Below are 27702 nucleotides of genomic sequence, written 5' to 3'. Positions count from 1 at the left end.
TTAATAAATTCCACAAGATAACACACCAATTACAATCAATTAGTACCTATCATGGTGGGTCCCACCATTAATAGTATCAGATCTACCACGTGGCACGATCTCATGATTCTCATCACTACACCATCTCCACCGTACATCCACGCCTCGAGATCTGGTTCGTGAAGGCCGGCAAGATGAGAAGATGGGGCCGCAAGCATGAACAAGCTCAAAAAGGCGTGTCAAAATAATAATTAAATAAATAAATAAATAAATAAATAAATAAAAAGATCAGTATCTCTTCCATTAAAACCAAAGACTCGTCTTCCTCGCTGTTCTTCTCCCCATGCAACGAGATCCAACCTTCTCCTCCGCCGTCGCCGTCGTCGTCGCCGCCACCGCCGGGTTGGTGTCTCCACGTTGACAAGGAGGACGGTGGGCGGCCGGAACGGAAGCGCCGCCGACACCGAGATTTCTGGGGTTTTGCTGAGAAACCGGAGAGATTCGCCTCTTTGCGCCGGAGGAATTGCGGCGAAGGCGGAGATGAAGGGGAAGAGTCTGCCGCTCATCACCTTTGAGCATAAGAGGTGAGTGCCATTGCTCTAGTTGCTTCTCTGCCTGCCGCGTGGCTATCAGTGCGTCAGCCACCGTTTTGTTGCTCCCGTGATATGCTCGCTGTTTTCTAGGGTTTCTGTTAACTTTCTTGGTGGTTTGTTTTTTTGGTTTTGCGTTTTCTTGGCCGGCTACTTCGAGTTCGGGCAATGTGGTTGCCGATGTCGTCTCTGTTTGGTCAAGATCGATGTGTGGGATCTTGAAAATGATTTGGAATTGTAGGAATGGCGTTCGGGATTTTAGGGTTTTGTTTAGTTGGCGGCCAGATTGGATTTCGTTAGAGTTCTTGAGTAGATCCATGCCATGGTTTGTGGGAGTAGGGTTTAAGCTCGGATGGAATAATGGAATTAGCGCTATGGACGATTAGATCGGATTGTTTGATTGATTTAGGGTTTCATGACAGTTGAGTTCAGGCAGTTGCCGGGTTTGCTTGTCCCTGCTTCTGTTTTTCTTTTCTCCATGATTTGCTTCATTTTGTACTTTTGAAGTGTTTTGGCAAACTTTTTTCTTTTGAATTGTTTTGAAATTTTTTTTTTTTTTGGCTGATTGTGCGGAATGTGGACAGGGATGCGTATGGGTTTGCTGTGCGGCCTCAACACTTGCAGAGATATAGAGAGTATGCAAATATCTATAAGGCAATGTATTCATTTCCATCTAGTTTACTTCTGAGAGCATTTTCTTGATACTTTAATGCTAATGTAGTCTCTTGTCATTGTGTTTACAGGAGGAAGAGGAAGAGAGATCTGATCGATGGAAGAACTTCTTGGAAAGGCAGGCAGAGACTGCCCAGGTGCCGTTTGAAGATTCTCTGGCACAGGAAGGTGGTGCCCCGTCACCAGTGACAAGTGTCCACAGTGCTGAATCTGATCAAAATGGTATTGATGACAAAGATAATAAGGTGGTGAGACCTCACAAAATCCAGATTTGGTCTCATATTAGACCATCTTTGAGTGCCATTGAGCAGATGATGAGTGTTCGGGTGAAGAAAAAGAAGGAAGCATCAAAAGACGAGCATGATGGAGTGAAAGTTTCAAATGGTTTAGCACCAATAGAGGAGGGGAGAGCAGCTAAAGGGGCCTCGGAAGAGGATTCTGAGGAAGAGTTCTATGATGTGGAGAGGTCAGATATTGCGCAGGAGGTACCTGCAAATGATAGTGGTAATTCTGATCTGGCACCTAATTCTGATAGTCAAGAGCCCTTTGTCCCTTGGAAGGAAGAGTTAGAATGTCTTGTTCGTGGAGGAGTGCCTATGGCTCTCAGAGGAGAGGTGTGGTGATTATTATTTGAAATGATATCACATCTAGTTTTTGTTTGTTTAGTTGTGAGTTAGCTCGTGACTACCCTCCATTGTGACTGCAGCTATGGCAAGCCTTTGTTGGAGTGCGAACACGCAGAGTGGAGGGTTATTACCAGGACTTGCTCGATCAAAAAACTAATACTAGCATTGGAGAAAAAGTTGATGCTTCAAATAAACCTCTAGGACTTGCGCCTGAAAAATGGAAAGGGCAGATAGAGAAGGTCACTATATGGTGGCATTGAATTTTGCTGATGCTCTTTATTGTCCCAGAAAAGCTTTTGTTGTTGACAGAAACAGGAAGTGATTTTGAATTATACCTTACTTTTACAGGATTTGCCAAGGACATTCCCGGGGCATCCTGCACTAGATGAAGATGGTAGAAATGCTTTGAGGCGGTTGCTTACAGCATATGCTCGGCACAACCCATCAGTAGGGTACTGCCAGGTATCTGGGTCTAGATTTAAGACAGTTTGAGTTCATAATTAACTCTTCTAGTATTTGTATTAGGTGTCAGTGCACTTTTGAACCTAAACTATGCCAGGATATTTATTACTGCCCTTGAAAACAGAAAGGTATATCTTGGTCAACCGCTTGGAAAAATTAAAATAGGGACAGAAGTGCTCATTTTTTCATGGCCTATTCCTAAATTCATTTTCTTAGTTTAGGGAACAAAGAGAACTTTTTTGGGGTTCTGGGTCAAAAATAAACCTATAGGGGTATAGTTCAGACAGTGACCAACTTCCACCCCTAGTTTTGTATTGTTCTATGTTGGTTTTTGCTTTGCATAATTTTTTTTTTTTGGGTGATGCTTGGTTTAAACAGTTGATTCTTGTGGCTGTTCAGTAGATTTGGTACATATTGTTGTGTGCATTGCAATTCTAAATGGCAGTCTTTTGATTTGTCCTTTTCTTCTAAAATCTATACAGATATGTGGTTAACATTCAGAGAATCTCAAGGACCGCTAGCCAAACTAGAGTTTTAACTTTTCCAACCTCTTTCAAATTTATGTTCTCTTGTTCTTGCATGTTGATGTCTAATTTAATTACAAGTCATGGTGTGTAAATCTGTGTTACATACTACCAAAAGAATACTTGATTAAAATGCATATGGATTGCTTGTCACATTAGTCAAACATAATTAATTTGAAACAATGTCAACTTACACAGTTTCTCTTAGGGGACAAGTAGCATACAAGTAGCACTTTCATGTTCTAGTTATTTGTGCTTTAGTTTTCTCTATCTTTATAATTAAGCATTGTTGCATTAATGCCGCACATACTCTCCTCTTTCTTTTCTATGCAGGCAATGAATTTTTTTGCAGGCTTATTGTTGTTGCTGATGCCTGAAGAAAATGCATTTTGGTAGGTCTTAACTTCTAGTGTTTTATTTAAGTCTAAAGTTAAACAGGAATATCTCTAGATCATAAAGAGAATAAGTGATTTAATAAACATGACTTTTCATACATTTTTAGCATGATTGTAGCACCTTTATTAAGGCCTTCTGATATATTTCAGGACTCTAATGGGAATAATTGATGACTACTTTGATGGTTACTATTCCGAGGAAATGATAGAGTCTCAGGTAACTTTTCATTGTTCTATTCCCTCTTGTTGGGGTTGTTCGCAATCATCTTTTTATTTTTCTTGTATTTATTCATCTTAATCAGGAATGTGTGGTAGTATGATTGGTTTTTTTAAGATATTGTGTTGCTTGAATTTGGTGCTATTCATTAGAGTGGTTTCTGTCTGCCTCAGGTGGATCAGCTTGTTCTAGAGGAATTGGTGCGTGAGAGATTCCCTAAATTAGGTTGGAGTATTTCCTCTACATTTTTAGATCATTCAGTCATTCACTGTTGTTAGATAGTCTTGTAAGCTTATATGGTTCTGTTTTGCAGTTAATCATCTAGATTATCTGGGAGTGCAGATTGCATGGGTTACTGGCCCCTGGTTCCTTTCCATTTTTGTGAATATGCTTCCTTGGGAAAGTGGTCAGGTTTTACTTTATGTCATATTGTGTTTAATTTAGATATTGGCTAGAAATCAGTTATATTGGTGTTTTTCTTATTTGTGTTTGATTATGTGAATTGCTTGCCTTCTTCTGATATTCTGATTCAAATGAATATAAGAATCATTTCTAATTTGTGATGTTCATTTTTAATCTCAGTTCTTCGTATGTGGGATGTGCTTCTCTTTGAGGGAAATCGTGTAATGTTATTCCGTACAGCTCTTGCACTGATGGAGTTATATGGTACTTATTGAGTTGCTTATTTTATTTTTTCATGGGATGCAATAGTATGAATGTTTTTTATCCTACATTTTGAATTGCAGGCCCTGCATTAGTGACTACAAAGGACGCTGGAGATGCGGTTACGTTGTTGCAGTCCCTGTCTGGTTCTACCTTTGACAGTAGCCAACTAGTCTTGACTGCCTCAATGGGTTACCAAGCAGTGAATGAACTAAAACTGCAAGAGTTACGGAAAAAGCATAGGCCTGCCGTTCTAGCTGTGATGGAGGAAAGGAACAAAGGGCTTCGTGTCTGGAGGGACTCTAAGGGTCTTGCTTCCAAGTTATATAGTTTCAAACATGAACCGGGATCATTGTCCGAAAAACTTTCTGCAGAAAAAGCAGGTCGCATGCTTACAAATGGGGATGCTTACCTGTTGGAACCTGAGTCTACTGATTTTGAAGGATATATGAGCAGTCAAATGGTTGATGCAGAAGTGGACACTGTACCAAACCTTAAAGAACAGGTATTCCTCCCCTTTTGCCCCACTTTTTTTTTTTTTATAAATTTTGTTGTAGTCAATTTATGCCATGTTAGACTACATTATTGGTTCAAACAGGTGTAATGTAATGGAAGCCTGTTAAAAACACCCCGTTTTTTGTTTTCTTAATGTTGGCTGGACGATTATAAACAATATTTGTGGTCTCACACTACTAAATAGAATGATATAATCTTACAGCATACATAGTGCATGTGAGAAGAGGAAAAGAAAGGTTAGAATTTATTGTCTATTACTTAATCAATTATTGCACCAATAAGGTTTGGTCAAGTGGTAGAGGCTTAAGTCACTTAAGCAGGTGGTTTCGAGTTCAAATCTTTGTGTATGCAAAAAAAAAATAAAATAAATAAATAAATAAATAAATAGAGCCTGACCGGGAGATGTCTACCCTCTTATAGGGCTCTAGTACCTCAGCTCGGGTGCTCAGATTTTTTGACTCTAGAATCTTGATGTAGATTTTATACCAGCATTGATAAATTATATCTTTCCTTGTAATATTATAGAATTTGATTACATGATTATTCCTGTGAACTTTTAGTGAGTGACCTGGTTGTTTTATAAATTATGTCATTGGGAAAAGCATGAGGTGTTTTTTTGTTAAATTATCAAGTTCAATATTTGAACTATTATTTCTTATAACTGAATCAATTCTGTTTAGGTCTCATGGCTGAAAGTTGAGTTATGCAAGCTCCTTGAGGAGAAAAGATCAGCCATTCTCAGGTTGGTTTCCATATGCACCTTTACTGGCTAAATCTTGTTGTAATTGTTTAGGACCCCAAGGGACATTAATATTTAAATGTTTCAAAAATAAGAAAGCTATTGGTTGACTTGTTTGGGGAGAGCATTAAGCATGAGCTGTGGAACTTTTAACTTTTTTCCCTTTCATGTTAAATATTCTAAATGACAAGGATCTGCCTTGCACACTGGCCTGAGGTGAGGAAACAGCTTCTTGATATTTAAGATTTAACTTTGTACATTTTTAACATTTCAGACTGATGCTTTGGAGATTTTAGTCTGCAAGGTATCCCTCATCTTATTGCACCCAGTTTTATCTACAGTATTTTAGATTAGAGTGCGTCTTCCATGCCAATCTTTGGCTGAAAGCTTTAGCAACTTTATTAATAATGGTTGGCTGTCCAAGATTTGTGCAAGTGGGAAAAGCAAGTGCAACCTGATTCTCACCAAATTGACGTTTCTCCCATACCATTTTTTTTTATTTGAACAATGTTACAGAAAAGATATATCTGGTTATTATCGAACCAACATTGCCACCCACCTCAAAATTATGTCCAATCTGTTCTTGCTAAGCTCTTCATTTTTCCTAAAGTGAATGTGGTTTATCTCCTATAAATGCTACCTAGTTCTTGTCAAGTCAACTAATTTTCCCATTTCAAAATTTTATAAGCTATCAATCTTTGCAAAGCTATTATTTCCCTGCTTCTGTCCACAAACTGAATATGTTTAATCTCCTAAAATTCTTGTGTCTTGTTTTCATCCATTGGTTATCGATGACATTTTTATTTTTCCATATTTTGCCTTTCATTGAAATTTTAAATTGCGAATATAATCCTCAGAAGTGGAAACTTTTTTGGTTTTGTACTAAATTAGAGCAGAGGAATTGGAGACAGCACTCATGGAGATGGTGAAGCAGGATAATAGACGTGCTTTGAGTGCAAAGGTGTGTAAGAAGGCTGTGCTTGCTGATTCAGCCTTGTTTAATTTCGGGCACTCTTGTTTGAAGTTTGATTCTATTTTTTTTTTCTAAAAGAAAAATAAATGTAGATTCTAGTTTAGCTTCTTTAGGACATATCACATTTCTTTATTTTGAGCCTCATTCTCTTTGAAATTTATATAATTTAATTATAGTTTCATATTTATTTCTTTTTATTTATAATCATAGATGTTATCTGCTTATTGCTTTCTATCTGGCTTCATGGTATAATAGGTCGTGACATTATTATATACTATTTTAGCTTTAATAGAATATGCTGGAGTGACTTTACTATGGAATGACACGCTGCTAGTTGCTCTCTAACACAATTTTATTATGAAGTGTTGGCTATGAAAAAACGAGTGCTTTCAGCAACAATCATTTAAATATTTTTTAAGAATGGTAAAATTACTATGTGCCACCAGTATGTTAATAAGTAGCATAATGTACATATGTCTAGATCTTTCTGGATGAACTAACAATACACCACATGATACTGGGGAAAAAACAAGATGTCACATCTTTTCTTCACTAAGTTTTAAACATATAATATTCTCTATTTTCATATCGTAGGTAGAGCAGTTGGAGGAAGAGGTATCTCAGTTGCGGCAGGCTCTTTCGGATAAACAGGAACAGGAGCATGTCATGCTTCAGGTGTCATCATATTTTCTTGTCTATTATTTTCTTCCTTGTATTTCTTTAGGATTGCCATGCATTATCTTGAACAAGCATTTGCATGCAATTTTTTAATTGGTATAGGTTCTAATGAGGGTGGAACAAGAACAAAAGGTGACTGAAGATGCTCGCATATTTGCTGAACAAGATGCTGCTGCACAGCGTTATGCTTCTCATATGCTTGAGGTCAATTTTATCTTTTTTTGCTTTTTTTCCTTTCCAGGGCGTCTTATGTCCTATTCCATTGCTGACCTGCAAAGTAATGTTAGTTCACAACTTGCTAATGTGCATGGATAGCTTTGGGCTTTTACACGCTCTTGACTTGATGGATTTTTCAAATCTGTGTTTTAACTACTTAAATTTAATAAAGCACGCTTTTCAATTTGTTAAGAGGATCATTAATTCATTCTTCGCCTAGTATGAAAGGAACTTTTGAATCTGGCTTATTTTTCCTCCTATTTTGTTCTCCTCTTGAACTTTTTATGCTTTTTGTCATTCTCTTTTGGCTGTGCACTTTTATCCATTCTTACCAGATATATACAGGAAAAATATGAAGAAGCTATGGCTTCACTGGCAGAAATGGAGAAAAGGGCTGTTATGGCAGAGACAATGTTGGAGGCTACTTTGCAGTATCAATCTAGCCAGGTTAAAGCACAGCAATCTCCATGTCCTTCTCCAAGGTATCCCTTGGTTGATTATTCACTTAGTTTGTCATGTATGCATATTCCACACTATCTGAAATATTAAATTGTCTTCATGCTTTTATTCTGTTTCCTCCCCCTAGTGTCAATTTCTTGCGGTTCAATAAGAGCTTCAAATGTCAAAAATTAAATACTTAGTATTCATATTGATTTTTCTTGCATAGATGTCAAACCCTCATCCAGTGAGCCTCTCATTACTTGCTGAATCAGTTCTACTTCTGCTATCTATTTTTGCAACCCTTATTTAGCTCATTTTACTGACATTCATTATTTCTGCATCAACATCTTATTCATGATTTACGTATGGATGAATGGGCTCCTTATATATTTATTTATACTTAAAATTATTGGTTTAGAACTCCACGAGCGGACAACATAAGCCCTTCAGTTAATCAAGAGTTGCCTCAGGATGCACCATTATGGAAAAAGGGCTTGCTTTCTAGACCATTTGGACTTGGTTGGCGAGATAAGAACAAGGTATACATCATACAATTGCATGCCATTAAATTTCAGTCTGCCTAGGATGTTTCCTAAAATTAGTTATGCGGCCTTTCCGTGGATCAAATTTCTTTGCTTATTTACAAAGAAAAACCAAAAGCTCATACCTGTTGCATGTATGACCTTGAGAAGATTCATGACTCTGGGTTTTATGGTTTATTTTCCAACCAATATTCATAGTTTTGGTTGTCAACTTACAGGGTAAACCAACCAATTTGGAGGACTCTAATGATGGAAAACCCCTAAATGAAGGACCTCAATACACAACCACACCACCTAAAGACGCAAACGAACTTCTAGTGCCAGACAAGTAGCTTTTGCTAGAAAGCATCGTCACTCATCTGTTGTTATATTTTCTTCACCATCTTTAAAAATATCTCGGCTGATATCCTATGTTAATTTGTTCATTGTTGAGAAGAAGACCCTATATGCTATCAGTGTCAGATGGCTACCGGTGCAATCAGTCACCTCTTTCAAATATATTTCTTCTGTGTAGGGTTTGCAATTTTATTGTAATTTATATAATATATTACTATATATATATATTTAAAGAGAACGTGTTAATGTATAAACTGGTCTGTCATTATTTGATTAATTATCAATAAATAGGTGATATGATGAGGAAGAAGAGATGTAGAACAATGTTATGTAAAACGTACCAAGTTTAAGCCATATCAGTGCTCAGGTTTCTTGAGTGTACCTGTCTTCCTATTGGAGTTATTTTTGAGCTGCACTTATGTAAATTCACAAAGCAATACATGTCAACGAATTATGGAAATAGCTAGAATATTGTGAGGCACTCTTAAATGTATTTTTTTGTCTATTTATATTAGCACATGAACCTTTATAATTTCACATTGATTAAGTTAAACATGCAGGTATAAATGCTGGTCACATCATTTTAGGAAGTGAAAAAATGTATTTTGTATGTATTAAAACTAGAGCAGTATTTCCTTGATAGATATCACAAAAAAAAAAACAACCGGAACAACTCATTGATACAATATTCAATCCAAACAGTGGTGAGAAGAATAAAAGAAGATGATTAATCTTGGTAAGCAATATAAAGTTGTTAGTGATGCCAAAATATGCCTTAACACATATATCAGAATACAATGACCCTTACATTTACATACATGAGAAATGTAACATTTCTCCAAAAGAATTTGATACCATTTGTGCAGCATTGGTTTATCTAAAATGCTTCAAAATTTCGGTGACCACTCACCAAGTAGACATCCAAAGAGGGAATATCACTGAACCTTTGACCATGGAGACATACAACAACAGCACATTCATTCTCTCCAGTAAAGACCCACAGATATCAAAATGGTATATTGATGCTTGGAAGTGTTACATCATCTGCTCCATTGCCCAGAGCCTCACCATTTACGAGCATTATCCGATTCCGGATTTGGCCAATTGGGTTTCCTTCACTGGCACCTTTTTGATCTTGGAGGAGTACCAGGTGTCATCAAACGAGGATTGCTTTGCGCCGTTTGGGTTTCGGGGTCATAGTTTTGAGAGGCCAGGTATGTCAGTGCAGTGACCACGTCGGCTATAAGCGGCCTAATGGTGGGTTGCTCTTGAACACACATTGCAGCCACAGCAAGTGCTTGATACAACCCCCTTGCAGGGTATTTTCCCTGCAGCACAGGATCTGCCATTTGTGTGAACTTTCTTCGATCTTTAAACAATGGTCGTGCCTGCAAATATGACATTTTACGTGTCATGGAGAAGATAATCAATCAAACAATCTCTTCGCACAGGAAGATAATAATACTATGTGAAAGAATCATGGCCTTCTGTGGTACAAAAGATCAAATTGTTCCTGAAGTATTTTATATGTTCGAGGTGTTAGTATACATATAAAGAATTAGTACAAGACACTCTAGATAAATTAGTGAAAGGAACCATGAAATGACCTGGGCCAATTTCCAATTTCATGGACATATCGTCATTTATGTGTTACTAACTAATGATTTTTCAAAAGTTTCAAATCTGACATCCAGAATTAGTTTCATCAAAAATATAGTCATGGATATAAAAAAAATGCCAGATAACAGTCTTTGTTTCAACAAGTGAATGATTTTTCAAATAACAGAAATGTAAACATAAATCATATTTGCTTACCCAAGCAACAAGATTGTGCTCTCCTGAAGCTCTAGAATTGTCGATGGCCTTCCGTCCCGTGATGAGCTCCAAAAGCACAACTCCAAAGCTGTAAACATCTGATTTTAGAGTCAGCTGGCCAGTCATTGCATACTCCGGCGCACAATATCCATATGTACCCATCACCCTTGTGGAAACATGAGTGTTATCACCCACAGGTCCAAGCTTTGCCAGTCCAAAATCTGACAACTTGGGATAATATCCCTCTCCAAGTAAAATATTGGAGCATTTCAAATCACGGTATATAACAGGTGGATTCCCTTTGTCATGCAAATGCTCTAGTCCTTTAGCAGCACCGGCAGCTATCTTCATTCTTGTGTTCCAGTCTAGATGCTTCTTATCTGAAGTAAGATCTGTTGCATGAGAATTAAAAAAAAAAAAAGGGAACATGTAGCTTAGTTTAAGTCAGTACACAAAGCTAAAAACTATAAGAGACATTAAATATATTATACCATGAAGATGATCTTCCAAGGATCCTAATGGCATGTACTCGTAAACCAAAAGCCTTTGATCCCCATCAGCACAATAACCTATTAAATTAACAAGGTTCGGGTGGTGAAGCAGGCTCAACATCAAAACCTCCATAAGGAATTCTCGGTTCCCTTGCAAGCCATTTCGATCAAGCTGCTTTATAGCCACAATCTGCCAAAAACCATAAGAAACATTCGATCTCAGTAACTAGTTGCGTTAATGCAGCAAACACATTATTATGAACCTCATTTCTACTCACAACTATTTCATGCTTTTGGACTCAACATGCAGGTTTAAACATTCACAACAAAGAAACCACCTTTCTCTAGTACCATCAAGGAGTTGACAGAATTGAAGAGAATTTGATAGAGAGATTAAAGCGCCCAACATAAATAAAAAGTCCAAATTCCAGAGAATAAAATAAGAAACATCATTAGCATGAAGATATGAAAAAACAGGTTAAGGAACAAGGGAAGATCCTGATTAACAACAGTTCATCATTAACATATTAAACTTTTGCCTTAATTCACCTACAGGAACAACAGAAAAGTAAAAAAGAATGACCTAACCTGGTTTACGCCCTCTATCTTTCCTTTGTAAACTCGGCCAAAGCCTCCCTCCCCTAAAAGGCAATCAACTCTAAAATTCCTTGTTGCAGCCGCCAACTCCCGGAAGGTGAAAGTTTGAGCAGCAATATGTTCAGAACAATTATCGGAGTCTTCCTTTTTTGCTTCTACTGAGTTTTGCATTGTGAGCTCCTTGCTTACTTCTAGTGAACTTTCTTTCAGTGCCTCCTTCGCTTCCCATGATTTTTGTTTCTCTATATCAGATGGAGGAGGGTTCACCTTTGCGCTTTCTGAGAAAGTAAATACCATTGCAATGTAATATTCATTATTTTCTATACACTCATTTCACCAAACCAATAAACCTGAATCTGTATATAAGATTTTCTTCAACACAATTTAACACCTCATGGGATATCAAGATGAAATATTAGTAGTTATTTCACTCATGTATTGAACAATGAACATCAATCAGCTCAATAAGAAAGAAATTGCCTAACTTGGTCAGAATGAAAAAACATGCTAACCAAGCTTGGACATCCAAATTGAACAAAATAAGAACTAACAACTCATGAACACATCACATCCCATTATGAAGAAGAACGAGCATGAACTCCTTCAGCATCTATATGAGCATTTCAATGATAGAAGAGCAGGCATTTACCATTTCCTGGCGATTATACCCTCTTTTAAACTAGAAAATTTCTTTTATCCTGAAATAAGCTCACTTTGAACCAAGCATACAAGATCAAACTGCAATAAAAATGCTACGGATGGGCAATTGCATCAATTATTTCCCACAAAATCTCCCAAAATTAAAAAAAAAAAACCATCTTTCCAAGAAATTACTGCCAATACAGTAGAGAAAACCATCCAAGAAGCATTAAAAATCCAAAATCAGACCAAAAACAATGGAAATGCATGACCATAAACACATCTAAACAGAATGCCACCAATCGAAGTCTTTTCAGCTCAAAGCAACAGCAATGGAACACAAAACCAAAAAAAACCAGCAAAAATTCACCAAAAACACCAAATAAATCACCGGCCCAAACATTTCACTGGAAAAATCCAAAATTCCCAAGAAATCGTCAACAATCAAAGCACCTGATGGAGCTGGCCTCTGACCCTTCTTCTTCGCCTTCTTCCTCCCGTTGCACGGACACCAACCCATCTCCTCCTCCTCCTTCTCGTCGTCGTCCTCTTCTCCAACCCCACCCTCTCCTCTTCTCCTCTCCTTCGGCTCACAAAGAACGAGAAGTCGAAAGCAAAAGCGAGGAAAGAGACGAACAAGAAAGACAAAAAAACGAGTGAGAAAAAACTAAATTATGTCTTTTTTTTAAAAAAAAACATAATAATAAACTAATAAATTAAATAAATAAAGCTTAAAATTAAGAAACTTTATTTATTATTTATTAAATTTCCTGTTATAAAATGATACCATGTGGACCCCACATGGTTCGAATTTAGAATTATTTTTGTATCTATTCCTGATTTTTTTTTTAATTTTAAATTTTTAAATTTGGTTGCTGATTTTTTAAATGCTTTGATGTCCATGAAAACGAGATGGCAGAGACCCGCTGTCCTCATATCTAGCTACACAATATCATATATATATATATATATATATATATATATATATATATATATTTTTTTATATAAATATCTAAAGATGAGGTTGGAACGCTTTTTGTCAAATTCTAAGTCAAATCAAGAGTGAGTATGTAAGTAAAAATTTGATAAATTAGTTGTTATTCTTTCCCACACAGAACTACCTTCCATTCTTACGGTCATAGGTTTTGTTTTTTTTTAAAAATAGAAATTTATTTTACAAAAAAAAAAAATCTTTTTATAAATCCATTATTACATAAATCTATACAAATATATTAATAAAGTAGATAAACTATAATTTTGTTAAAAAAATAAAAAAATATAAACAGATAAATAACTAAAACAAGTATATAAATTTGTAAATGTAAAAATAATAAATTATTTTAATTTCAAGTAGCAACCATTTTTACTAAATTTTTAATACAATGAATAAACAACACAATTTTGTTTAAAGAAAAAAAAACAGTTACATATAAGGAGGAATAAAATATGAAAATTTTAAATAAGACATACATGGAAACAATCTGTGAGGAAATTATTCAACCAAAATGGTACTGCCAATTTACTAAATTTTTATTAAATGATAAAATTTGATACCTCACAGTGAGATGCACCAAATTATCAATTCATAAAAATTTAATAGAATCAGAACAGTATTATTACCACCACCAAAATCCACCATGATCACAACTCTAAGAAAGAGCTTGAACAAACTAACCAGGTAAAAAAGTACAAATATTTAAATGAATCTCTAGCATAACTATTATTCCATCTGAGAACAGAGAAACTATTTCTTCTGTTGTTTGTAAGTTATTGCTTCATCATCAGAGCTTCTGCAGAGAGGCATACAAAACATTATTGACTCTGGTTCCTGAACGGCATTTCATGGTTGTGTTTACCTTCATATGTTGTTATGAATGACCCCGAATGATCGGAAGCTCTATCTACATGTTTTCGCACTTTGCATTTGAGACCAGTGCACTTGTAATAACTTCTGCAAGATAAATAACTCTTACTCAATGGTTAAAAGAAAATATATATATATATATATTTACTGCATGAAAATGATGTTCTTATGATGACTCATTTCCAATTATATGCATAGTGACTCATTTCCAATTATGTGCATAGTGACTCATTTTCAATTATGAGTACATAGTGTCAGAGATGCATGATTTAAACAAGCAGAAAGATTGATTGAATGATTTTGTTTTTTCTTCCAATTGTCCAATTCAACCAAAAAACTTAGCCATATAAATGCAAAACAAAGATATGTTGGCCTTATTTAAACCCAAAAAACTTACAGCGCTTGACTTATATATTCAAATCCATATTTTCCAAATTAAAAGGCGTTGGATTGTTAGTTATACTAACACTAAAAACTATGTTTCATTTTAGTTGTCAAATGATTTGTTTTACCAGTGAATTCAAAGAAAAAGAGGTGACCTGGGATATGGATTTCCTTTCACAACTTTCTGACCGTATTTTCTCCAATGATATCCATCACTGGAGACATCAGGTTCACCTTGATCTCCCTCACCGACACTAGCTTGATCCTCTGTTCTCCTGAAAAACATAAGTTTCATAAATAAAACTAAAAAAACATGTTTTCATTTTACTCAGTAATTGTAAAGATTTAGTGAGTTATGCATTGATCCTTACCTTCTCTTTGAGCTAACTCTGCTACTCTCTGCATCAGCTGTGCCACTTGCAACATCACTATGACACGTTGAAGTTAAATGCCGACCAGTTTTTCCAGAATACGAAGGAATACCCGATAAACCGACTTCACTGTGACTCTCCAACCTACTCTCAGATGCATCATTTCTCTCCACATTGAGATTACTTGATAATGTATTACCACTGCTGTCAGCATTTGCATTTCCAACTGTTTCTGATAACAGATGCTTTGGTGGTTGTGGTTTGGGGTGATTGTGTTCACCCTTGTAGACAATTTCAGCAATGTGTCCTTCCAACGATCTTTCGACCTTCTTCTTCACCGGGCAGCTTGGATGTGTACATTTATAGTAACTGCGCGGATATTCACTTCCTTTAACTTGCTTTTGCCCGTATTTTCTCCAGTTATATCCATCATAAGAAGATCGATCTACGGCGATTGCTGACTGATGAGATCTGCTACCTTGTTCGACATCCATAGGCACATCATTAGACTGATCTCGGTGTGTCGGAAAGCTCTGGCACTGTTGCTTTGATCTATCCAAAACTTGATCTTGGACCATTGTCTCCACAAACATTTCTTCATGACCAACATCAACGTTGCCCTGGTAAGTTTCATGACCAGAAGAAAATAATTTAAAAGCCATAAAAAAGAATAAAATTAAGTTCCTTGACAACTAGAAGCAGGCAGCACTATAAAAAATAAAAAATAAAAAATCGGTCTCATTCTTTTTGTTTAAAGGATTACAAAAAAATGAAAAAAAAAAAATCTGACCAGATTAGGCAGGAAACTGGAAGCATCAGCTTTGGAAGCCAAATTAGAGAAATCATGAGCTCCAGGTTCAGACAAATGATCCTGCAAATTGTATTAGAGATCAGTGGAAACAACAATAGAACAATGACAACTAAAAAAGAAAAGTAATAAACCCAGTTATTACCACAAAGACAATGACTTGAACTCACAAGAAATGGACCAATTTCAGCTTGGAAATGGTTGGATGAAGGCCTTAGCCTCACAGTTTTAGGCCTAATGATATTGGTTGCCTCGGTTGATGAACTCGGAGAAGAGACATTTCCGGCAGTAGTAGTGTGCTTTGAGGACTTGAAATCAGAGCGTGGTCGCCAAGGCACAGGTTTAACCACAACTGTCTTCTCTTTATTCTTATCCTCCATTGGCTCTGACAATGAATGCTTGAACTCTCAAGACAGAGAAACAAACTATAAAACCTCAACAACTACAGTAGTTCTTCAGCTAAGAGAAATTCAATTGAATAAAAAATGGCATGCTATATCACACATGTGATGCTCACAAAGTTCTACAGTTTTCTTTCATTCTGATCTTAATTAGCTAATTCATTACACTACAATCTGCAAACTGGGCATTCAGATAAGTAAAAGAAAGGAAACGAACAAAGAGTGAACATAATACAATGATAAAAAGGAAAAGAAAAAGGGAAACAAACGGCTTTTAAGAGAAAGTAAACATAGAGTCAGTGAGTACCCAAAGAGAGTCACGAAGTGAGCCACACTCCTGAAAGCTTATTCTCAAAGCTCATAATCTGGAAAATCATGGAAAGGGAGCAAAGAAGTGAAGCTCTACACGTGCTGTTCACGTGCCAACCAGTGGAGCGGCAAAGACACAAAAGTTGACAAAGGTTGAAGACTGTTTGGTGGGAAGAAGATTAGGAAGACTTTAAAAAGTCATGACCAAGTGCAGAAAACTGGCCGTTTCCCATCACATGCATACATGAAACAAAATAATTACAGGTACTTTATACTACTGCACTGTTCCTTTTGAAAACAATAATAAAAAAAAAAGGTGTGGTAAAATATGAAACCATAGATCCTTTTCAAGAATCAAAGATCCTATTTACATGCTCTGGCACTTTATACTACTGCACTGTTCCTTTTGAAAGAGAAGCATACTATTGAGAGAGAAAAATCATTGCTATCTAATAGAAAAAGACACAGCCTTTTCTTTTCTCCTTTTTTCCCCTGTACATGTTTAAAGAAACGTAGTAATCAATCAATGCAAATAATAACATGTAAAACTAGTCTAAAGAAGCATTATAGCCATAAGCTGTTGTGATGAGCAAGTAGGTGAGAAGGTTTGGTGGGTGCTGTACTATTTTCTAACATAAATGCAAAACTGAAAAACAAAACTAGATTATGAAAGGGTTCGTACTCGAATGGTTGTTGATAGTTGGCTGATAAGAACCTGTGAGAGAACTAGAGGCTTACAAATAACCTTAAGATAAGGCCCCATGATTAGAAAGTTTAATTAGAAACCAGATTGATTATCCTGTATGTCACAAGCCTAAGAACATGTATGTATAAATAATACACTGAAATTACCTCATTGCAGAAGGCACTGAGTTCAATTGTGCATAAAGAGGGGCCAGCTGCAGATCTGGGGAACAGAATCATGGGAATGAATAAAAGGTGAAGGTTCACATGATCATTAGTTAAGGTTCGTACCTGCTGATGTCACAATTCGGAGTATCTGCAATGATATAAGAACAGCAGATAATCCAGAGCCATAGAACCGTGAACAAACAGTTCATTACAGTTTAGTCCATTTTATTAGCAAATGTAGTCCATGTAGTAGTAAACAACAGGCTCAAATTACACATTTTTAAAGTACAATCATATTTAGTCCATTTCAGTTTGCTCACAACCAGTACAGCAATTGTCTTGCTACTTCGTGGATAAGAAATCCATTAACATGGTGGTTCTATGTACTAGTGTATATATCAAGCTTGCTAATGCTCGAGAACCCAGATAACCATGACGAGTGTCAGCTGCTTCCTTCCCGACTGGTGTGCTCATGTGTAGTTCGCCGCACAAATTGTCCCCGTACACGTGGCCTTTGCTCTGCAAGCCTTTTCCGACTTTGATATCGGACCTGAAATCAAAAGCAAGTACTTTTGGTTCATACTTTCGAGATCGAGCTCGAGCTTAAAGTTGGGCTAGTTTAGTAAACGAACTCAAGCTTGTTCGAGGTGTTTGAGCCTGAAAGCTCTCGAGCCCAGCTCGTTTAATATATTATATGTATAACTATATCCTACATTACATATGCAATATGTAATTTTTTAAGGATTATATTTTAAAAGCCAGGACTAAGCTTAAGCTAAATGCCAAGCCTGAGAGTGGTTCAATCAAGCTGATTGATCCAAACCCAAACAGGGGTGTTCGAACTCGGCCCCATTCCTCATCACCCCTAATTATGGCACCTTCAGAATGTTGCTAATAGGTAATTGTACCTAGTTTTTGCTGTCAATCCTATGATGATGAATGATGATTTTTTTATGCATTTGTGCAAGCTAATAAATTCCAAAAAATGCACGGATGAAGGACACAAGTGATGGCAACCTTAATGTAATAGTAACTCATTTACTCAATACTGCCCTAGTATGTTGCACATATCTAGTTAACTGTGTAATTTCATAAAATATGATACTAGAGATATCATGACATTGAAAGCCAGTTACCTTCTTTCCAAAGTTCCTTTCTTTCCTTTTCTGACGGAATTTGTTCAATGCCACTTCTCTCTGTGAGAACCTATTCTGATCAACTAAACTGGTGCCTCCAGCCTCACCATTTGCTGCAACACCAGCATCACAATCCATATTCTTCACTCCAGCATTTACAGCTTTACTATTTCCATTATGACCATTGCTCATATGATTACTGCCTGATGCACTCCCATTTAGACTATAGTTCATTGCATTGATCTCCATCGATCCAGGAAACATATTTGATGACCCACATTGCGGGGCAGTTGTCACCATGTTATTGAGAGATATGTCATCACGATCAGACGGAGGCACCGGTTGCTGCTCCTGCCTGCTGTGAAGATGGTGGTGATGGTGATGATAATGGTGATGGTGATGCTGCACCTGGATCTCATGTTGTACACCCCTTACCTGTCCTGCCATTGCTTGTGCAGCCACATCATCAACTTTTTCCTGGATTGGTGGCTGATTAGAGGAAGGCCGATGTGGGGTGTGGTGTAAGGTTGAGGGGTAAATGGTCTTGGCTGCTGCTGTGGAGGCGATCTTTTCCTTATGTGCTGGCAGCTTGGTGAATGCATCCTTAGTAGTGGAACCCATGTCATTGTTATTACTACTGCCATTTGAACCTTGTTTCAAAGCGACAGTATTTAACATGCTATATGTAGATTCTGACTTTATCTCCTCTGAGGTATCATGTGGGTTAGAAGAACTAGCACCACGTCCCCTAGGAGTTTGAGAGTTGGGACTATTATATCTGCATCAAAATAGAGTTTGGGAATAATCTAAAGTCTGCACTTCAAAAATAAATAATAGAAGTTTGTACAAATACACATTTCACACCTTGAGAATGCCGAAAGATCTGAATGTCGCAAAATATTGTGATCATCAACATCACCACTTGATCTTAACCTCTTCAAACTCAGCTCAAGAGTAGGCAACTCCTTGGAATGTTCATTAGCTTTATCCTTGCATTTTGAGATTTTGGAGAAGCCATCAGGAGTATCAGGAAGTCTGTTTGCGAGGCGTGACTCACAATTATCAGCAATCCCACCAATTAGACCAGCAACTGGCGTAACTGGTCCACAAGAAGCATTGCTGCTCTCTCGTCCTGGTACATTCTCAAACATTACGTTCTCATTCATTTCTACCTTTGGATTGCATTCAGGCAATCTTTCCATGCTTGCACCTGTCACACTAGAGGCTTTTTCAGTTGAATAAGGAATCCGTTCTCCATCAGGATTCTGAGGTGCCCCCTTTTCCAGGTCTTTTCCTGAGGAATTTTTGTCTGGAAAGCAAATCATAAAACAGCATATATTCTAAAATTGTTCAGCAAATGAATTAATAGGCACAAATAACAGATGTCAAAATAATGCAACATTGTCGTACCAGCAGCTTCCCTTTGTTCTTGACACCCTTGGTTGGTAGACTTGGGCATGCCTTGCTTGGAGTGAATGACCTGTGCACAAGTACTATCATACGGATCTGCCAAAGGATCTGATGGAGACATTTGTTGAGGACTATCATCTTCAACTGCATGCTTTGTCCAAGAACTCTGCAAATCAAAGACAATGCTATTTGACATCCAGTTTAAGATCATGCTTCTGACTCTCAAGAACTAGGACGATTGTACTGCTTTACTCAATGCAATTACTGAACAAGAGAACTAAACCAACAGATATCATTTGTGCAACTCAATTACTTCTAACTCTGCACGAATGCAGTTGAGAAGTTGATCCAAGAACAAAGGAGTGATTCAACATCTAACATCAAGCCAGAATAGCAATGTGATGAACATCCTTCTGCTTTCATCGATCTATTAGTAGGATATGTAACGAAGTCATAGGTGCATGGTAGGTTGAGTTCAAGTTAAGTTGATAACTTACCATTTCTATCTCAAACTATTTATTACAAAGAAATGAGAAGACACAGTTCATTAGCATAAATATAACTTTGGCGGAAAGAAACTGTTCATTTAAGAAAAAGGTCAAAACTGTGAATGGGAAATGAACAGTCTATTCACGAACAATACAAGTGAATGTCATACAATGCAAGTGTCTGAAATCTCAAAGTTCTAAGATCAAAATAAGTTTTGCTTCAAAATCATAAATCCATTAAGTTTCATGGGAATTCAGTCCTATATGCTGCATGCTATTCCATTGCCACTAGAAAGTGGGACTATTGAAACCTAAGCTGAGTCAAATCTGCAGCATAAGCTGTCATTTACCTGGGTTCCACTCACATTATCACTTCCATCCCTTAAATTCTGCCCAAAGCTACCATTATCATCCTCATCATTGCTGTCAGTATTATCATCAGAATCAACAGGACTCTTTGACTTGATAGACTTTTGGTGTTGTATGCCACTTTCACTTCCACTACCACTTGACTGCGAGAAAACAAAATAACAAAGTTATTAGGAAAAATATAAGCAATTAAGAGTATAAAATAAATTTAATAGAGAATATTCTGAGAAACAGGAGTCCTTAGATTGCATTAATCATAAAAGAACCTAAGCAGAGCACACACCAAAAAAATTGCAACTCACACTGTGGCATCTCCTCCAAACATGCTGCCAAAGGTTTTTAAGCTCGTTCTTCCGGATAGGCTTCACTAAAAAGTCAACTGCACCTTTAGATAAACATTTAAAGACAGTGCCCACTGAATCATTTGATGACATCACTGCATGCATTCAAGCGTAAGAGAAGAAGTATCAGACTAAAATAATCAGAAAAGAAACCTCATTTGAATGGTTGATTCTAAAAAGTGATGTAAGAGATAAACTCACTAATCACAGGAATATTCTTGCACATTCTATGACTCATGATCTTGCAAAGTAGACCAATTCCAGATAAGCCCGGTATATTCACCTCAGTCAGTATTAGATCAACTCGATTAGTCAAATCTTCTAAGATTCTCCAAGCTTGGAATGCATCAGCTGCAGCAGTAACTGCCAAGAAGAATATATAAATCAGATAGAGAAGGAAGCAATTACCTAACCAACAGTTGATATAATAGTTCCTTAGCAGGCATTGAACAACCAAACAAGGGCCATTGCATCCATACATTCACAAAATCAGCATATTGGATTCTCAAGAAAAGCATGTAGTTATTGCCAAAATTTGAGAAAACTGTTGACAGGAATCCAGACTCGTAACACCAGGCTATTAAATACACATTACAAGCAAAGAATTATGCTTTTCCTGTTAATATTTTATCATGGCAAGTCATCTGCATTTTCATAACCATTAATCAGGTTTCCCACCAACATAGAAAGCCCCCGAAAGATATAAAAAGGTATATTGCCAAACTGAACTTAACACTACAAATATGGTCATGCAGTCCAGGCAAAGGAAATTGCATGGCAATAAAAGGGCATGCACAAATAAACCAATGATGAAAGTTTGTACCTAGGAAAATTTTATTTCTAGCTTTTTTATTTCATATTATCCTTGAGTCGTTCCTCATCTTTCAACACTTAATTCTTCTCTAATGGCCCATGTGAATTCAGAACATCACTTCATTGTTATGTGGCAATCAATGGTTTCCACCACAATAAAAACCTACTATAAAGTCCACTTGTGTCAAAACCTTCACTTCTTACCATTGTTATTCATTTAACCAAGATTCCAACTAAACAATACTATTAAATGAAACTCCTAAACTTGAAAAGAGAGAGAATAAATAGCCAAATAAAATTGGATAATACACCAATTAGGCCTCAGTCTGCTCCCATAGCTCAATCCTTCATTGAAATTGCATTAGAAGGAGAAGCAATGGCCAGAAGAATTCTGTTTGTGAAGGAGCAAAGCTGAAAACCAAGCAGAAGTGATGATACTTTTCTACAAAAGAGGGAGTGGATTTTCTAACCTTATTCTTTGTTTGGAGTAGGGTATGGCACAAGACAATCAAGTTATAGAATTTTGTCTTTCTGAAGAAGAAAGGAGAAGGGTGAGGGGAGGAAGGAATATAAAAAAATAGAAGGGTCGATACAAACAAGCACCATACGGAATCAAATATCATCTTGTTCTTGTCATTACCTCAATTGGACCATCTTTCTTCACAAGCTTTTCAACTTCTTCATATGACGAAAGCACTATACTCAAGAAATCAAATTGTCATAAAACGATAAGAGGATCAAATTAGGTTTACATTACAATATCTTAAATTTAGGAATTCCTTCTGCAGCATTAGATGCATGTATCGTCAAGCAAATTACTCCCATATAGTTTTTCCAACTCCTGTATCAAGAAAACTATACCACAAAACTAGTAGTTTATTTCCTCCTCAAAAAACCAGCAGGGAAAATTTGGAGTAAGCGAAGTCAAACAATAAAAAGCAATGATGAGCCCTGGTACCTCCTAATTCATGGCCAGATCAGACTAATCGTGTTCACCGATCTCTTATTTTTTTGTTTTTAATTTTTATCAAGTAATACCTGGAGAAATATCTACCTTTCGGAAAAATCTCAATCCAACAGAGGCAAACAATAAGAAACATATAATTATGACAAATTATTTACATGCAAAGACACCAAGCCAACTATGGCAGAGTGCTGGAATAATATAACAGCAATAGTTATTGCAGTTTAGAGCTTTATCTGTGCACACATGAGTAGATAACTCAATTTTTGGATACCTACTTGTAGCAAGCTCATTCTCAAAAACAATCATTCCGGAGAGCTTACTATAATGTGCAAGTGTCAAGACAAGACCAAATGACTTACCTTCATAGCTACAGTTACGAAGTAAGGCACTGACCAGTTGGCGGGTTGAATCATCACTTTCCACAAGCAAGACATTGAGGGATCTCACAGGAAGAAATCTCTCCCAGTGAACAATGGGTCCCAGAAGTGGAGGCTGCTGTGGCTGCGCAATATCTCCTTTAGGAAAATCTTTGACATATTTAGCAGAATCATTTATCTTGGTCTCATCTTCTTCTAAAATACCCTGCCTCTCCAGATCAATACCTCTGATATCCTTGGGCTCATCATGCATTTCTTGGTTAGCTTCCATGGGGGCTTCTTCTCCAGCCCCATTAGAATTCATTTGATTGTTGTTTCCCATCAGCCAGACTCCAAAAGGCTAACAATGAGAAAGGATATTGCTGACAAGGGTTCCATGTTCAAAATACACAGCCCAAACATCACTACTACTGTCAGGAGCACCACATCTCTGTTCCATACCACATAAGAAACAGATACAACACTATCAAAACCCTAAGGATCAAGATTTTCATAACAAGCTGAAAATCATTTTCAAACCACAGACATTCATTAACAAGAAAAAGAAACCACATAGGAACAATAACAAGAATCTGAATATCCACAGAAAAAAACAAGAGCAAACCAACTCATAGAACTTCATCCCCAAAACAAGAAGAAAAAAAACAAACTTTCACCACAAGAACATCAACAAGAACTCAACTAAATCATCAAAACACAAAACCCCAAGAAAAATCTAAGAGAATATGAAACCATGTACCAGAAAATCCATTTCAGAGCTCTGATCTAAAGAAGAAAAACAAAATCAAGAACACCATAACCGCAAAGCATAATAAAAACACATATCCTTAAAAAAACAAGACAAAATGCAACCATACACCTCCAAAACCCCAAAGAACACCACCCCCTTCAGAGCTCTGATCTAAAGAAGAAGAAGAAGAAGAAGAATAACAAATCAAAGAAACTCAGAGCACAAAAACACAAATCCCTAATAAAAATCCAAGAGAGAATGGAAACCCAAACCCAAATACCTCTCCAAAACCCAGAAAAACAACCGATTCGGAGCTCTGATCCGGAGAACAAGAAATGAAGAACATCGGTAACGCAATGGTTCACATCTTCTCCAACGAGTAATCGATCGAAGCTCAAGAGTAAACGCAAAGAATGGCGATATCTTTTTCTTGTTAGAAAATGGAGAGAAAAAAAAAATAAAAATAAAAGCTTAAACTGATGAGAGAGAAAGAGATAAGAGAGAGAAAATGCCAGGGATGGGTGAGGAGAGAGAATATATAAGAGTAGAGGTAGAGGGGTAGAATGGTAAAAGACATGGGATGACGTGGCAATAGTGGCGGTGCACAATGCGCGCCCGGATCCGAAATGGGGATGCGCTGACGTGGCGAAGAAGGTGGGGCCCAATGGAGCCGGGGCCAGCTGTACCGGTGGATCAAAAACTAGGAGCGCCTGAATGGTTTAGATGGGTCCACTTGAGGTAATTGGGACACGTGGCTGGTTCCTGTTGACTATGTGGGACCACTTTTGTATTTTTGTATTTTTTTGGGAATTTTTTTGAGAATTTTTTTAAGAGACTGTTTCAGAATCTTTTGACGGAGGCTTGACGCCGTTCTAGTACGGAAATTTTCTTTAATTACCTTGTTTTGTCTCATTTCTCATATTATTGATTTTTGGAAAAATTTATAATCACTCTCACTCTCTCGTATTTTCTATATTTGTCTTATTTTGTCTCATTATTTTTAGAAAAAAAATTAACATCTCTTCAATGCATATATGATTCCATTTAAATTTTTTTTTTCTAAATTTAAAAAAATTTAGAAATTTTTTTTTCAATGCATATATGAAGAGACTAGCAGTGTTAATAGATTAAATCATCATTAATATACAACTTTTAAAATATATAATTTTTTTAAAATATTATATTATATTATATTATATTATATTATATTGAATTCTCTCTTTTTATTTTTATGTGTGTGGTAAACCGAATTTCACATACTAAAAAATTTAGTTATTTCAAAAAAATTTATAAAAAATAGTAATTTTTTTCAAAATTATCTCTATTTTATATCTTCATATTGTGTTAAGAGTAATTTTAAATAATAATAATAAAAAATATTTTTTTATGTTAAAAATAATAAATAAAAAAAACATGTATTTGCAACAAATGATAAAAAAAAAGAACGGAGGGAGTAATTCAAAATATAATCCAACAAAACTTTTACGAAAGTGGGCAAATAAAATAAACCTATTATTAATATTTAGGTAAGGCACATATAAAATAAAAACAAACAAAATAAACAAAGTCATTTTATTTTATGTTAATTGATATTTATTATCATTGTATTATTTTTATATTTTTGCCCATACATACTTGTCCTTTGTCATCTCCACACCATATAATGTCCAAAAATACAGCTCAGAAAGCTTGATAAATATCTCCAAAGGCAGTGGCGGAGGAAGTTTCTGGAACGAATGGACTAGAAACACTTTGGCATGCTGGATATTCAGAAGTTTCTTTAGTACTACCAATAGATGCAAAGAGATTAGCTTACATCAAACGCATAATAAACATTGATTAAAAAATTAATTAACTTGGTTGTCAACCGTGTCAAATTAACATCATTATATAAGTACTAGAATGCAAAATGTAGCATGCTCAATGGCTTGCCGGTGTTGTGCTTTTATATATAATATAATAAGTAGCTGCAAAAGGAAAGGTTAGGCAAGAAATATATCATAAAACATGGGTAATTTTTTTGGTGGGGTACTTTATTATGCCCGTGCTTCATTTTGAGCATTTTTTTTCAATTCATATCAAAATGAGTACTTTAATTTAATTTACTTTCACAGGAAGGCAATGGGGCTATTCCGGTGATTAAATGTTGACGTGTCTATCGGAGATCTGACATGGAATACTAATTTTCACTTGACTTGCACAAGTGGAAAAGCCACGTGGACAACTTATCCATGCCACCAAAAGAAGGACACGTGGATGAGCCCCTTCTTCTTCTTCTTCTTCTTCTACTTCTTCTTCTTCTTCTTCTTCTTCTTCTTTTCCCCCAACAAGGCTGGCGGTCCATTTTAGGCTAGCGAAGTTGCTCCGTGAGCAAAGAGCGCCGCTAGACTTGTGAGTCATGGAGGTCAACTTTATTCTACTAGATCTGGCGGTGCCGACGGAGTTTCTACAGGAGAAAGGACATATATAGATGTTGAGCTCGGTGTTGACACCACCACCAAAGCTGGAGCTGGATTTTTTGTCTTTCTTGTCATCTGACTTCTTATCGGACACTCTGAAGATGTCTTTTCATCATTTTGAAGAGGAAGGAGAGGATGCGGAGGAGCTAGGTATGGAGAGGATGGAGGGGCATAATCAGAGGGTGGTGGTAGTGGTAGGGGATGGAAGGAGAGAATGTGAAGAGGAAGAAGAACAATACTCCTTGCTTTTTCTTCATAGAAGGGTTGTTTACCATCCATGGTGAAGAGGAGGAAGAAGAACAAGCTCATCCATGGTGAGAAGGTTGGGTTCCAACATAGAAGAGTTGTTTACTATCCATAACTCAAACTCAGAAGAGGAACAATACTCCTTGCTTTTCCTCCATGTGTTTTGCCTTTCTTCTTCTAAACTACAGTCCATCAACAAGATGAAGATGAAAATCAATGAAGATGAGAAGATGAAGACTTGTGTGTGTGTGTGTGTGAAATAATGGAGAAGATGAAGAGGAATTAATGAAGGGTTGGAAGGATGAAATATATGGAAAATGAGGACGTGGTTGAGAACTTGAGAATGTGGCAAGCTTTAGAAGAAAGAGAGAGACACATATGCCTCTATAACTTGGTTTCCAGGGTAATTGTGCTTTCTTTTTGAGAACTTTGGCTGGAATCATGGTTATGGCAAACAAGTCTCAGTGGTGGAGAAATGATATCTCTGCTTTCTCAGGGAAGAAGAAGAAGAAGAAGAAGAAGAAAAAGGGGAACTCTGTTCTTTCTGCGAATGTAAAAGAAGGCGAAGAAGTACAAGGGGAGAAGAAGGGGCTAGCGTCCACGTGGCTTTCTTTTGGTGACGTGGATAAGTTGTCCACGTAGCCTTTCCACGTGGGCAAGTCAAGTGGAAATTAGGATTCCACGTCATATATCCGGTGGACATGTCAGCATTTAATCACCGGAATAGCCCCAGTGCCCTCCCTGTGAAAGCAAATTAAAATAAAGTACTCATTTTGATACAAATTGAACAAAGGTGCTCAAAATGAAGCATGGGCATAATAAGGTACCCCACCAAAAAAATTACCCCATAAAACATTAGAGACTTTGAAGATAAGCAAAATGATAGTTAAGAAAAGTAATTAGAGGAGAATTAGCACCAAAATTTACTTTTAAGGGTTTTTTACACTCTTGAATCCTCAGTTAAAAGCATATGCTACATAAGAATATGTGATAATCTATGAAGCACGTACAGTCTAGAGGGAACTCATCTCCCCTGGTGATAGAACCAGGAAATACTCTAGTTTCAGCCTATTAAAATCTAATACGTGTCCCCAATCACAATAAAAAATATATAATAACATCACATAAGACACGTGTCAAAATATAATAAACTGGAACCAATGTATTCTCTAGTTCCAGAACAAGGGGAAATGAACCATAATCGCGTCTGGAGGCTTGGCATGACTATGGACACTGGCCGACACTTATGCGCTTTATGAATGATTT

At 36.7% G+C, this 27702-nt stretch overlaps 4 protein-coding genes across 9 annotated transcripts; 1 reads left to right on the top strand and 3 right to left on the bottom strand.

The window, feature by feature from the left end:
* Window positions 1-282: 282 nt before the first annotated feature.
* LOC120273924 (TBC1 domain family member 8B) lies at window positions 283-8952 on the top strand. 2 transcript variants are annotated; one of them, XM_039280669.1, is made up of 18 exons: window positions 283-563; window positions 1154-1223; window positions 1313-1855; window positions 1948-2106; window positions 2216-2329; window positions 3187-3245; window positions 3399-3465; window positions 3639-3690; window positions 3779-3871; window positions 4048-4131; window positions 4212-4633; window positions 5325-5386; window positions 6275-6344; window positions 6951-7031; window positions 7137-7238; window positions 7596-7732; window positions 8110-8230; window positions 8452-8952. In XM_039280669.1, the coding sequence occupies exons 1-18, from the start codon at window positions 520-522 to the stop codon at window positions 8563-8565; spliced, it is 2394 nt and encodes a 797-aa protein (XP_039136603.1). In that variant the 5' UTR covers window positions 283-519; the 3' UTR covers window positions 8566-8952. The 2 variants fall into 2 exon arrangements, with proteins under 2 accessions (XP_039136603.1, XP_039136604.1); XM_039280670.1 differs by lacking the exon at window positions 283-563 and having other exon boundaries at window positions 1154-1204.
* A 328-nt stretch (window positions 8953-9280) lies between these two features.
* LOC120273925 (probable serine/threonine-protein kinase PBL7) lies at window positions 9281-12749 on the bottom strand. Of its 2 annotated transcripts, none has more exons than XM_039280671.1 (5): window positions 12565-12749; window positions 11464-11750; window positions 10876-11065; window positions 10385-10776; window positions 9281-9957 (listed from the first exon to the last, which is right to left on the bottom strand). In XM_039280671.1, exons 1-5 carry the CDS (start codon window positions 12629-12631, stop codon window positions 9685-9687), a joined length of 1209 nt encoding a protein of 402 aa, XP_039136605.1. In that variant the 5' UTR covers window positions 12632-12749; the 3' UTR covers window positions 9281-9684. The 2 variants fall into 2 exon arrangements, with proteins under 2 accessions (XP_039136605.1, XP_039136606.1); XM_039280672.1 differs by having other exon boundaries at window positions 10385-10764.
* Window positions 12750-13839: 1090 nt separating this feature from the next.
* Window positions 13840-16421, bottom strand: LOC120273029 (WRKY transcription factor 44-like). 3 transcript variants are annotated; one of them, XM_039279665.1, is made up of 6 exons: window positions 16247-16421; window positions 15709-15944; window positions 15521-15601; window positions 14731-15350; window positions 14515-14634; window positions 13840-14062 (listed from the first exon to the last, which is right to left on the bottom strand). In XM_039279665.1, exons 2-6 carry the CDS (start codon window positions 15916-15918, stop codon window positions 13924-13926), a joined length of 1170 nt encoding a protein of 389 aa, XP_039135599.1. In that variant the 5' UTR covers window positions 15919-15944; window positions 16247-16421; the 3' UTR covers window positions 13840-13923. The 3 variants fall into 3 exon arrangements, with proteins under 3 accessions (XP_039135599.1, XP_039135600.1, XP_039135598.1); XM_039279666.1 differs by having other exon boundaries at window positions 15709-15936; XM_039279664.1 differs by having other exon boundaries at window positions 15709-15923; window positions 16247-16420.
* Window positions 16422-17308: 887 nt separating this feature from the next.
* Window positions 17309-24233, bottom strand: LOC120273335 (two-component response regulator-like PRR37). 2 transcript variants are annotated; one of them, XM_039279955.1, is made up of 9 exons: window positions 24012-24233; window positions 22984-23431; window positions 21046-21207; window positions 20806-20939; window positions 20485-20646; window positions 19647-19812; window positions 19101-19545; window positions 18237-19014; window positions 17309-17650 (listed from the first exon to the last, which is right to left on the bottom strand). In XM_039279955.1, exons 2-9 carry the CDS (start codon window positions 23321-23323, stop codon window positions 17543-17545), a joined length of 2295 nt encoding a protein of 764 aa, XP_039135889.1. In that variant the 5' UTR covers window positions 23324-23431; window positions 24012-24233; the 3' UTR covers window positions 17309-17542. The 2 variants fall into 2 exon arrangements, with proteins under 2 accessions (XP_039135889.1, XP_039135890.1); XM_039279956.1 differs by having other exon boundaries at window positions 20500-20646.
* Window positions 24234-27702: the final 3469 nt, after the last annotated feature.

Source organism: Dioscorea cayenensis, chromosome 12, assembly GCF_009730915.1.
Source record: "Dioscorea cayenensis subsp. rotundata cultivar TDr96_F1 chromosome 12, TDr96_F1_v2_PseudoChromosome.rev07_lg8_w22 25.fasta, whole genome shotgun sequence".
Classification (NCBI taxonomy): domain Eukaryota; kingdom Viridiplantae; phylum Streptophyta; class Magnoliopsida; order Dioscoreales; family Dioscoreaceae; genus Dioscorea; species Dioscorea cayenensis.
Note: the sequence above shows the minus strand (reverse complement) of the source record. Positions and strands in the feature narration are given on the sequence as shown.

Bases quoted from the DNA above. Each gene is read 5' to 3' on its own strand.
- LOC120273924 (XM_039280669.1), top strand. From the start codon at position 520: ATGAAGGGGAAGAGTCTGCCGCTCATCACCTTTGAGCATAAGAG. The intron at 3,246-3,398 runs GTAGGTCTTAAC...GATATATTTCAG, and splicing joins CCTGAAGAAAATGCATTTTG to GACTCTAATGGGAATAATTG. The intron at 4,634-5,324 runs GTATTCCTCCCC...AATTCTGTTTAG, and splicing joins TACCAAACCTTAAAGAACAG to GTCTCATGGCTGAAAGTTGA.
- LOC120273925 (XM_039280671.1), bottom strand. From the start codon at position 12,631: ATGGGTTGGTGTCCGTGCAACGGGAGGAAGAAGGCGAAGAAGAAGGGT. The intron at 11,751-12,564 runs GTGCTTTGATTG...TTACTTTCTCAG, and splicing joins TCAGAGGCCAGCTCCATCAG to AAAGCGCAAAGGTGAACCCT. The intron at 10,777-10,875 runs GTATAATATATT...CTCATGCAACAG, and splicing joins CTTGGAAGATCATCTTCATG to ATCTTACTTCAGATAAGAAG.
- LOC120273029 (XM_039279665.1), bottom strand. From the start codon at position 15,918: ATGGAGGATAAGAATAAAGAGAAGACAGTTGTGGTTAAACCTGTGCCT. The intron at 15,602-15,708 runs GTGAGTTCAAGT...TACAATTTGCAG, and splicing joins CTGAAATTGGTCCATTTCTT to GATCATTTGTCTGAACCTGG. The intron at 14,635-14,730 runs GTAAGGATCAAT...TATGTTTTTCAG, and splicing joins AGAGTTAGCTCAAAGAGAAG to GAGAACAGAGGATCAAGCTA.
- LOC120273335 (XM_039279955.1), bottom strand. From the start codon at position 23,323: ATGGGAAACAACAATCAAATGAATTCTAATGGGGCTGGAGAAGAAGCC. The intron at 21,208-22,983 runs GTAAGTCATTTG...TCTTCTTGGCAG, and splicing joins TCGTAACTGTAGCTATGAAG to TTACTGCTGCAGCTGATGCA. The intron at 19,015-19,100 runs GTGTGAAATGTG...ATTTTGATGCAG, and splicing joins GATCTTTCGGCATTCTCAAG to ATATAATAGTCCCAACTCTC.